The 12,757-nt window shown below is 38.4% G+C and overlaps 1 protein-coding gene across 1 annotated transcript in view; it reads right to left on the bottom strand.

The window, feature by feature from the left end:
• DIAPH2 (diaphanous related formin 2) overlaps positions 1–12,757 on the bottom strand; it is a 724,307-nt gene that overhangs the window by 220,295 nt on the left and 491,255 nt on the right. Inside the window, exon 25 of the mRNA XM_055121637.1 lies at positions 5,840–6,003. Coding sequence (XP_054977612.1) covers positions 5,840–6,003 — 164 coding nt within the window. The remainder of the gene's footprint in view (positions 1–5,839; positions 6,004–12,757) is intronic.

A 12,757-nucleotide genomic window follows, 5' to 3' on the forward strand; every position in this document is an offset into this window, starting at 1 on the left:
CATGCTTTTAGCACAAAGAACCCAGAGGCTAAATGTGCTAAAATACTAAAAAATAAAACCGAGTAATTTCTGGCAATTACAATTTTTTGCCTCTCTTTGGGGTTCTTCTGTTCCCTGGTGGAGTGGAATCACTTCAAATTTACTAGGAAACAGACTCAAGCTGAGAATAAATGACTGAAGTTGGTGATGTTGATTTAGGACTATTTTGCAAAAACATCAGTTGCAAAACTCTTAAACTTCTTGTCAAACTTCCAGACTCTGCCAAAATGTTACCTTCTCTACAAAAGCCATCTCTTTCCATTTCAAGTGGGTTAAGGCAGCTCCTCCTTTGAATTACTATAGTATATTGACATAATCCGGGGGGCTTCAATCAACAAATTAAATTGCATTTAATTTTCCTCTTTATACTCATGGACAGAGAGAACTTAATCTCTTCCTTAAATATCCAGATCAGGGGATTACCAAAACTAAGTTGGTTTTCAAAAATAGTAATCAAATGGGTGGATGGAAAATGGCTAATAATGCTCTCATCTGCAAAGCATACGTTTTGAGTTGTTTTCACAAAGTAGTAAGAAAACAAGGCAAAAGTTATTCATATGTAATAGATGAAGAAACTGCCCAGGTAGGTTACATTACTAACCAAAGTTCAAGCCACTAATATGTTGTACATCAAATTCTCAGGCCAACATGTTGGCAACAACATGTAGATAATAGTTAAAATAGTAAAACACTACTACTATAAGGCAGATGGTGACGGGCAGTCAAAAACTATGGCAGATGCTGGTCACCTGTCTTGAAAACTCCAAAACGCAATTTAACAAACTTTCAAGAAGTTTACTTAGTAGAGGTCCTTTACTTCTTTAGTTAAGTTGATTCCAAGGTATTTGATTTTCTGGGGCACGATTGTGAACGGGATTGCTTTTTTCATGTCCCTTTCCTCTGTCTCATTGTTTGCATATAGGAAGGCCATGGATTTTTGGGTATTGATTTTATAGCCTGCGACTTTACTGTACAGGTCAATTGCTATTAAGAGTTTCTTACTAGGGCTTTTAGGCTTCTCTAGGTATAGCATCATATCATCTGCGAGTAGTGAGAGCTTGATTTCTTCCTTTCCAATCTGAATCCCCTTAATAACTTTTTCTTGCCTGATGGCTATTGCTAATACTTCCAGTACTATATTAAAGAGAAGTGGTGAGAGTGGGCATCCTTGTCTTGTCCCCGATCTTAGAGGAAAGGCCTTTACTTTTTCTCCATTGATGATAATGCTTGCCATAAAACCCTACTCCATGAAATAAAAGAGGACATGAGGAAATGGAAACATATCCCCTGCTCATGGATAGGGAGAATAAACATTGTCAAAATGGCAATACTCCCTAAAGCATTATACAGATTTAACGCGATCCCTATAAGTATACCCATGGCATTCTTCAAAGAAATCGATCAAGCAATCCAAAAATTTATATGGAACAATAAACGCCCACAGATAGCTAAAAAAATTCTTGGGAAAAAGATGATGGGAGGCATCACCCTCCCCAACCTTAAACTCTACTACAAAGCAGTAACAATTAAAACAGCATGGTACTGGAACAAAGGCAGAGCTGAAGACCGATGGAACAGTGTGGAATATCCCTACACACAACCTCAAATGTACGATCATCTAATCTTTGATAAGGGAGCAAGAGATGTGAAGTGGAGCAAGGAAAGCCTCTTTAACAAATGGTGCTGGCACAACTGGACAACCACATGCAAAAAATGGGTTTAGACCTTGACCTGACACCATGCACAAAAGTCAGATCAAAATGGATTAAAGACCTCAACATCAGACCACAAACCATAAGGTACATTGAAGACAAGGTCAGCAAAACCCTCCACGATATTGAAGATAAAGGTATCTTCAAAGGTGACATAGAACTAAGCAATCTAGTAAAAACAGAGATCAACAAATGGGACTACATTAAACTAAAAAGCTTCTGCACCGCAAAAGATACAGTGACCAGAATACAAAGACTATCCACAGAATGGGAAAGGATATTTACACAATACCCATCAGATAAGGGGTTGATATCAATGGTATATAAAGCACTGGTTGAACTCTACAAGAAAACATCCAACCCCATCAAAAAATGGGGCGAAGAAATGAACAGAAACTTTTCCAAGGAAGAGATACGAATGGCCAAAAGGCATATGAAAAAGTGCTCTGCATCACTAATCATCAGGGAGATGCAGATCAAAACGACAATGAGATACCACCTCACCCCACAGAGACTAGCACACATCCAAAAGAACAAAAGCAACCGCTGTTGGAGAGGATGTGGGGAGAAAGGGACCCTTCTACACTGCTGGTGGGAATGCCGACTAGTTCAGCCCTTTTGGAAAACAATATGGATGATTCTCAAAAAACTAGAGGTTGAGCTCCCATTTGACCCAGCAATACCACTGCTGGGAATTTATCCCAGAAAAGCCAAAAAATATAGTCAAAGTGACATCTGCACTTACATGTTCATTGCAGCACTGTTTACAATAGCCAGAATCTGGAAAAAACCCGAGTGCTCTAGAACAGATGACTGGTTGAAGAAAATTTGGTATATCTATACAATGGAATACTATGCAGCTGTTAGAAAAAAATGTGGTCATGAAGTTTACATATAAGTGGACCTACATGGAAAGTATCATGCTAAGTGAAATGAGTCAGAAAGAGAGAGACAGACATAGAAAGATTGCACTCATCTGTGGAATATAGAAGAATAGACTAGGACTCTAATACCCAAGAATAGTAGAAATAAGTACTAGGAGGTTGACTCCCTGGCTTGGAGGCTGATCTCTCATTCTGGGCAATTCAGAGAAGGGAGCACCAAGTAAAATGTGGTCGGAGGTCATGCGGGGGAGGAGTGACGCAAGCCGAATGTAGACTAGAGACTGAACACAATGGCCGCTCAACACCTTTATTACAAACCACAACACCTAATCAGAGAGAGAGAACTAAAGGGAATACCCTGCCATAGTGGCAGTTTGGGGTGGGGGGAGACGGGACTGGGGAGGGTGGGAGGGACCCTGGGTTTACTGGTGGTGGGGAATGGGCACTGGTGAAGGGATGGGTTATCGAACTCTGTATGGGGGAAACATGAGCACAAAAATGTATAAATCTGTAACTGTACCCCCACGTTGATTTACTAATTAAAAATAAACTATTAAAAATTAAGTATAAACTGTTATATATAAATTAATAAAAATATAAAATGCCAAAAAAAGTTTACTTAAATGCACATAAAACTGGATTTCAAAGTGTCAACATTAAAATAGGAGCAATTTGTTATTAATTATTTTTCTGTTAAAAAGTCACACTCGCAGTGAAGCCTGTAGCCTAAAAATCTATCCAATTAATGAAATAATACATATGACTGTTACCTCTGAAATACTGATCATAACCTCTAGACTATTAAGAAGGTTAAGTTCTCAGAAATCAGTAATATACCACTTCATTTTACTCAGTAAAACAACAACGAACAATTTTACGAATATCTGCAAAGGATAAATGACTTATGGGAAGTTTTACAACTGAATAGTGACAATGCCAGACAACAGAATTAGGCTTTCTTAAGTATACCTTATAATTTTTGAAGCAAGCTATTATTGAAAAAAATAACTAAGCACAGTTCTTGAGTGAAACTTCTAAATATTTGAATAAAAATTACAAATCTTTTAACAACACACAGGAATTGTCACTGAACAGTCAACAACACAGGTGAAGTATACCAAAATCAACTCCAAATGGTATACCAAATGGGTAGTTACATAGCATAAAAATACTCTTTGAGGGGCCGGAGCGATCGCACAGCGGGTAGGGCATTTGCCTTGCATGCGGCCGACCCGGGTTCGATCCTCGGCATCCCAAATGGTCCCCCAAGCACTGCCAGGAGTAATTCCTGACGGCAAATCCAGGAGTAACCCCTGAGCATTGCTGGGTGTGACCCAAAAAGCAAAAAAAAAATACTCTTTGAGTATATTTTCCATGTTAAAATAAGGCTTTATTTATTAGATGGTGAAAAATTATAAATTTCCACTAATTGATTTATCTACTTCCCTCTTGGATAAAACAGAAATAATTTATTGGATTTTTCTTTTCTATGTGTTAACAGTAGTCTATTTCCTAGTCCAAATTAATTTTTGACAATTTTTTCTTTTTGAAAATAAGCAAAGTATCTGTATCACCTTAGTGTACATCTGTTCATGTCATGTTTATAAGTTTAAAAATGCTTTCACCACACTTCTTTTTAGTAAAAAAATGTTACAATTAATAATTTTACCAGATAAAATGTTAAATATGACTGTTTATATTAAGGGGCAAACACCAAAGACCAAAAAAAATCAAAAATCAGGAAAAAAAAGAAAAAAAAAGAAGTTCTAAAGTTTCTGAGATCATCAAAAAACTCACAATAATAACCTAAGACAAATGATCCTATTTTAGAAATATTTTATTTATCTTCTGTTGTCAAAGCTGAGACAAATAAATTTGAATCTAGAAGTGAGCAAGTCTCACCAAAATAAAATGTTTTCATGGTATAACACCATCAATTGAGATGAAATCTTTTTTAACAAATAACTGCATTTTAACTTAGATCACTCCTAACAGCGCTAAAAGGACCATGTACAGTTCGAGGGAGCAGCAGTGTAAGCATATTAAGCCATGTATTATCTCTCTGAGTCAACATATTTTGGGGATAGAAATACAACTCAAACTGCAATGAAATAGTTTCCTAACTGATATTCTGATGGAGATAATTACTATAATTTCTTTAAAAAATATATTCATCTCCAGCGAGTGATAGCATAGTGGGTAGGGCATTTGCCTTGCATGCGGCTGACCCAAGTTCGAATCCCAGCATCCCATATGGTCCCCCAAGCACTGCCAGGAGTAATTCCTGAGTGCAGAGCCAGGAGTAACCCCTGAGCATCGCTGGGTGTAACCCAAAAAGCAAAACATAAATAAAAAATGAATTTAAAAAATATATTCATCTTTACCTACTTGACATAAACTGTTGCAAATATATTTCTATTATTACCATAATCAGAGTCCATGATCAGGCCAAAAAATTCCAGCCAGAGGTGAAATATTTCTATTGCATTTAGCAAAACTACATAGCAAAACTTTCTTTTTCTCCTAGCATAATAACTGACACCCATTTTGCCAATCTCCATCTAATGTTGATATTTACTATTACCTGAAATAATTACTTTTGAAAACACAGTGCACACTCTAAAAAGAAATGCAAGTATTCAAGGTTATCAGCCTAATCCGAAATCAATTTTTCATAGGCAATCAAAGAAAGTTACTCATAGAGCACAGCACTCTAATGTATTAAGTAAAAAGATAATTATAGATGTTAATTTTCAAGCTACTGAAAATTATAATGGCATGCTGCATTCAAAGTAGAGAACAATTTAGGTACTAATGCTTTCATTTACTTTAAAATTTCAGTAGATAAATTCACATAGATACACAAATTTCAAAATAATCCATATAGGGGTCTTTACATATTAAGGCAGCCAGCAATTTGTTTTCTATGTCACAAATATAAAATATGCATCAATTTCCTGACAAAGGGCTATAACATGAAATGAGTACGATGAGTAGTTACATAAAAGAACAACAGAAAAAGTTATATATTGGGGGTGGGGGACATACCTGGTAGCACATAGGGGCCAACATGCAGTGCCCAGGACCAAACCAAGATCTGCTGCAGGTACCTTATCCGCTGTACTATGTCTCTGGCCTGGCCCAGAAGCAGTTATTTTAAAACACAAGACCAGATTTTGCAGTGTATCAAGATGCATTACTTACCATGAACAGAGTTCGAAAGTTGCTGAGATCACCAAAAAACTCTTCGATGCTCACAGTCTTGGAGTCGAAAATAAAATATTCTCCCAGGTTGTCATAGAGCTTGACCATGTTGTTGTGCATGGTGAGCAGCTTCTCATACTGCTCTCGGGCGCTCTTGGCAAAGCTGTATCTTTCAGTTAAGGCCAATCATCCAATAGTACCACAAACACATTCACCGAATGTTAACACTGAATTATGCCACCATTTCTAAATATGTGTCTAGTGGTTTGCTAGAGCTGCCAAGACAACATACTACACATAAATTAAAGGTGAACTCCCCCACCGCATACACACACACAATTCTTTTTTTTTTTTGCTTTTTTTTTTAGGAGGGGTGTCACACCTGGCTCTGCACTCAGGAATTACTCCTGGCTGTGCTCAGGGGACCGTATGGGATGCTGGCAATCAAACCCGGGTCGGCCTCATGCAAGGCAAATGCCCTACCCACTGTGCTATTGTATCAGCCCCCCCCCCACACACACAATTCTTAAGGTAGAAGTCAGTATCAAGATATTGGAATATCTCTAGTCTCTTCCCTTGGCTTGTATATGGTGGTTTCTCACTGTGTCCTTCCATAATGTTCTCTGTGGGTTTTTTGGTAATCCATTCTACTCTCCATATAGGGACACTATGCTGATTAGAAGCCATACTAAGAACCTTGTCTCTAACCAGATTAACTTGGGTTTTATTCATTTGGGGCAGGGATCACACCTGACAGTCCTCAGGGCTTGCTCCTATCTCTGTAGTCAGGGATCAGTTCTGAAAGGGCTGGGAGACCATATGCGGTGCCAGAATTGAACCAGGGTCAGTCATGTGTCAGGCAAGCATCCCACCCTCTGTATTATCCCTCTGGCCTCCTAACGGACTTTTGAGCAGCTCGATTAAGGGCTTATGCCTGGCTGTGTCAAAAGTCATTCCTGGTGGTGTTCAAGGGCATAGGGAGCACCAGGGACTGAACCTGGGTTCCTAGAGGGCAATGCACTGTCTTCAACATCACTACTATAGCTCTGGCCCACCTGACTATAGTTTGAAAGTACTCCTTTTTCACTTTTATTTTAAAGCACCTTTTTTGAAACTAAATTCCCTCCTGAAAAATCTTATCTCCAAATGCTGTCACATGTTCAGATTATAGTGTTTGGAGTCTAAACATGTGACTCTTGAGGGAACATAATTCAGAGTCATATCAGTGAGTTTTGAAAGTGCATGAATTTGGCAAAACGATACAGAATCAAAAATGCTTTCTAAGACATGCTTATTAATGAAATCATATTAACAACAGTAAATAAAGAAAAAAAAACCTGGGGTCAGAGAGTACAGTAGGTAGGGCGCTTGCCTTGTATACCAACAAACAGGGCTCAATCCCTGGCATCCCATAAGATCTACTGAGGACAATGATTGCTGAGTGCAAAGCTAGAAGTAACCCCTGAACATTGCTGTGTATGAACTAAACCGCGCAACACCTCAAAAAAAAAAAGAAAAAAAGGAAAAACTTTGCTGGAACTTCTTAAAAAGGTAATGTAGAAATAAATGGCAACCCCCAAATTAAAAAATATATACATTATCTCTTCTTCAATACATATGTTGTATAGCAATAGTGAGGTTACAGTGAATTCTTTAAGGTGGTTATGTACATAAATATGTGAATAAGCATATACAAACACAAATATATCCTACAGGAAGTGTGAGAGCATGAAGAGGGACAGAGAAAAATAGAGAATGGGGTGGGGCAGGATAAAAGAAGGAAGGAGAGGAAAGTGTATGACAAAAAGAGGAAGGAAAAGTAGAGTGAGGAACAGAGAGAACAGAATCTAGTACAGCTTTAGCTCCCTTGTAACAAAGAATAAGCCAAAATCCAGCTATCTGCTGAGCTTGAGCCCAGGGACATAAGAATTTTAACACGTTTCCAGATGATGCTGATCCCTGGGGGCATGAGCGTAGTTTTACCAGTATGCTCTTAAAGATTAAACATAAACTTTCAATTGTATAAATTAATTTTCCATTCTTTAACATTAAAGTTAGTGACAATTACTATTAATGATTAAACAGAACCAAGTAGATAAATGCACTCAACACAAGGTGTTTCTCTGCATTATCAATGTGCACATACAGAAAATGGTTATGTACTTTCTTTTAAACAGCACATAATATAGAAAATTATCTCTTTAGGTTACTTAGAAATATAAAAATCCAAACTCAAGTTTCCCAAGTTGTAGAAGTATTAATTATGACCATTTTCCATCATTTCTCCTCCTTCTCTTTCTTCTATGGCTGCTAAATTTAAAATATTAATTGACACCGATGATTCACAGAAAAGTAGGTTAACAAAGACAATAAAAGAAATCAAGTATGTCTATAAATCAGAGAAAAATCTATCAAAACTCACTAGCAATGACAGAAATAAAATACCCTTATACAAAAAAAATTAACGGACTCAAGGTTATGGAAAATAAATAGTAGCAAATTTAGAGCATGCTATTTAATATTATTATTGTATTTTAATGAATCACTGTGAGATACACTTAGACTTACAAACTTTTGTGCTTACATTTCAGTCATACAATGATCGCTTACCCATCCCTCCACCAGTGCCCATTCTCCACTACCAATATTCCCAGTATCCCTCCCAAATCCCCCTCATTCCCTCCCCTCTCCGCCCCCCGCCTCTGTGGCAGGCAGATTCCCTTTTTACTCACTCTCTCCTTTAGGGTGTAGTAATCTGAGCATGCTATTTTTAAGATTCACTCAGTGTATTACTATTTTGTGGTAGCATTATTTAACAGGTGTTGGTAATCATGTCCTGAAATACTTTATTTAAAAATATTTCAAGAATACGTCAATTTTCACAATTTTATGCTTATTATAACCTAAGTTGAAACTTTTTCTGTGGGGACACAATTTACAACAAAAATCAAATTACTTGAAATTTACTTCTCAATTAATACTAAAGTAATAATAAGCCATAATTCTAAAGTGAGATGCCCTCACATGTCCTTCTTTCTGGCAATGCTAAGACTTTATACCTGGGTCTGTCTGTGCTCAGGAACCATTCCTGGTAGGGCTGAGGGGAGTATATATAAAATGCCCAGGATTGAACCTGTGTTTGCCACATGGAAGGCAAGCAACCATAACCCCTGTTCTATCAATCTGGCCCTACTGAAAGTAAACATTACAAAAAAGATGGAAGACCTGTACACTGTCGATTGTAACATATTATTAAAATGAAGAGATGACAAAGAAATTGAAATATGCGATATGTTAGGAGAGAAACTATCCACATGGACATCTTATCCAAAGCAAATTGCATATTTAATGCAATCTGTAAATAAAATTCCTAAAGAAATATTTGAAGGAAACAGAACAACACTTAAAATTTGTATTTATCTGCCAAAATCTGCCAAATATTTGAGATATGTGGTTTGGAGCAATATGCATGGAACCTGAGTTAATTATGTTCAAAGAAAAAACAGGTCGAAAAGTAAAACAGAATTGACAGTTTCACTCATGTGGAATATAATGAGCAAAACAAATGCAATAAAAATTTCTTAGAGTGTAAAAATTATAGTGAATACCAGGGTAGAAAATAAGTGGAGTTGTAATTGGAGTATACGGGGTTAATTTGATATGGTGAATATACTAAAATTCTGGGGTAGGGAAAGTGTGTTATATACACCTCTGAAGGTGTGAAACTCTACTTCTAAAATGTTTATAGGCTTGTAAACAAATGCTAAATCAATGAAATTTGACGGAAATGTTTTATAAAGGACATTGCTAGAGTGAAGTTGACACAGGCAGCTGGATTGGTGAAGGAACACTTCGATGTCAAAAGCTCAACTTCAAATACCTTTGTAACCCATGGTGATTGAATAAAATAAAATTTTGAAAAACAACTGTTTCCTAAGGAAACTATTTATTTCTTCATAATAAAAGAAAGAAAAATCCAAGTTTTAGCACCATCATTGTGCTGTGAATTTATTTCCTTCTGAAAAATTATGATATGACATCATGTCCTGTGTGCAGTGACCTCATAGTTTTCTCTTTCCCCTCTTAACAAAATGGTATGTAAGAGCAATCCGTGTATGTCATGTTGATTTCTGACTCAGTGGCTCCTAGCAGAGAGCCCAGAACACTGGAGACTCGTCAAGATAGATAATTTTTAAGCGATATAATCCATAATGATGCTGATTATACCTAACTTTGTCTTTTTTTTCTTTTTAGTGTTTGGGCTACAACACACGGTGCCCAGGGTTTACTCCTGCCAGTGATGCAGGACCATATGTCGTGCTGGGGATGGAACCAGTGTAGGCTACGGGCAAGGCAAGCAACTCACCTACTGTACAACTGCTCAAGGCCCACAATTCGTGTTCTTAATCACACTGATGCATAGGATGGGACTCGGCATTGAGTTGGCTACTTAGGAAAACTAAAACCCCATTCAGCAATTTTAAGATAAAGCGACGGCACAGCAAATACTATTTTTCTAGAATAATTCCTAGCCATATTTCTGCATGTTTGAAAATAATTCACAATGTACTTAAAGATTTTTATGAATACTGATATTTTAAACATTTTTAAAGTGGTATATTTAAGCTAGAGAAGCAGGGCTAGGATGCTAAGCATTCTCCTGGCACCAGATCAAAAATTACATCACAACCGAAACCAAATACAGAACCCTATATAGGGCCTCACTGAAGAAGTTCACTGGAAAATACAGCCACGGTCTCCAGAAGAACCCCAATATGAAACCAGAACAGTTAGTCAGGGCACAGAAGCGGAGCTTAGGGCTGGGCTATAGGTCACTGATTGAGCCAGCTTACATGTATAAGGCTCTGGGTTCGATTCCTGGCACAGGCATCCTGGCTGTTCCCCCCGAAAAATAAAAAAATCAGAATCCAATGAATGGTAAGTAGCTTGACATCACCATAAGCGGGATGGAGCAGAGTAGATATTGTATGTTAACCTGTCAAATGGTAAAAGTTAGCCTAAAACTCAAATCCCAGCCTTAAAGTTCTAATCTTACAATAACTGCCTGGAGTAAAAAAATATACTTGGCATGGTATTCAGGAGCAAAACTTGCAGCAAATTACACCTCAAAGGTCTAACTCCAACAGGCAGGAGAGACAGAATTCTTAATCCTCTAGAAACATGAAATATCCAGAGGGAAAACTACAATTTCAAGCTAAGTACTGGGGGTGGGAGTTGGTGAGTGGGCTGTGCTTTCCTCAGGGTAATCAAGGCCAACTCTCACCTGTCCATATTTGGTTGGTGGTGGGCAGCCAGAATGAAAATCTAGTCTAGAGGACCTCTGGAGACAAATAAACAAACACATGAATACATCAAATAAAAGAAGGTTGCAGATCTCTTATTGCCTGCTGTCCTTATGGTCAATTGAACATTTTTGAGTAGCTGACTATCTGATCGGCACCCAAGCACGATCAAACTTGGTGCCAAGTTTGATCTATCTGGAAAGATAATTGCTCTCCGGTACTATTGAATGCAAATTCCCTGGTACTTAGGTAGGTCGGCTTGGTGCTATAGATGTTCTTGAGCTTTCCTCGCCATCAGGTTGCATTGCTGCCCAGGCCCGTTGAACAATGACATCACAGCTACCTTTAAGCACCAGCAACTGCAAACTAAGGGACACAACAGTGCTGTGCCAGTCTACAGGGTAACAACTACTGCAGAAGGCTTGGGACTGCAAATTCCCAGAGGTGATCCAATCCAGAACAACTGAACGTCAGAGTTGCAGTCATTGGCTAGAATCAGTGAAGGTGAACATCAGCTTGCCACTCAGAAATACCCAAAGACATATCGTGTACTATTCCGTGCATGTGGGGAAAGCTGGTTTGATTACCGGCACACTGAGGCATCTCCCCTAAGCACAGACCCACAAGAAATTAATCGAACTGTTGCACACGGGCAGGAAGATAGGGAAAGACAACTAGCCCTTTACTTTCACTTTACTTTGATTACATTCAATATTTCAACAAATAATTCACTATTACTGATTTGGAATTTACCAGTTACACATGTGCGGTGGGGGGCTGGGGAGGTTAGGGGGTGGGGGGAGGTATACTGTGATTCTTGGTGGTGGAATATGTGCACTGGTGAAGGGATGGGTGTTCAAGCATTGTAGAACTGAGACTTAAACCTGAAAGCTTTGTAACTTTCCACATGGTGATTCTATAAAAGAATAAAAAATATTAAAAAAATAAAATAAAATAAATAAATAAATAGAGCGACATTTAACAAAAAACCAACTAGCCCCAAGGCTGTCAGGACTTCCCTTGTGGACATGTAGTGAAGTCCTGATAAGACATTTAGCTGGCTCCAGCAGACCCCAGACCAGGCTGGACTCAACTATGAGAGAAGCTCTAGCAGGAAGCAAGGGCAGAGGAGGAATATCAGAGAAGACCATCAACAAACTATTCCCAACTCTACCCTCTTGGCAACGACCCTAGGATGGGATCCTAACCTTGGTAGAAAGCCCAACCTGGAGAATCGACATACGGAGAAGCCCTATAAAAGCCAACTTGAACAAAAAGAAGTGCACACATAGGTTGCCCAAGCCCATGTGCTGACTGTGCTCCTGTATTGCTACCAGTACCTGGGGAGGCCTGAGCACATGTCACCTGAGTCTCTCCTCTTGAGATGTGTCCATTCATACTTTCATACTCCGACATTGGGATGTGTAGAGGGGCTCACTCTCCACTTGAAAATCCCTTGTCCTGTCTTGAAGGCGATATTCTCTCTCTCTCTCTCTCTCTCTCTCTCTCTCTCTCTCTCTCTCTCTCTCTCTCTCCATCCCTTCCACACCTTCCTTAAAACCCAAATCAAATCTATCATACTTCACTGCTTGTCCCATCTCAGAGCTCTTTTCTG

The sequence above is a fragment of the Sorex araneus genome, chromosome X, assembly GCF_027595985.1.
Source record: "Sorex araneus isolate mSorAra2 chromosome X, mSorAra2.pri, whole genome shotgun sequence".
Taxonomy (NCBI): domain Eukaryota; kingdom Metazoa; phylum Chordata; class Mammalia; order Eulipotyphla; family Soricidae; genus Sorex; species Sorex araneus.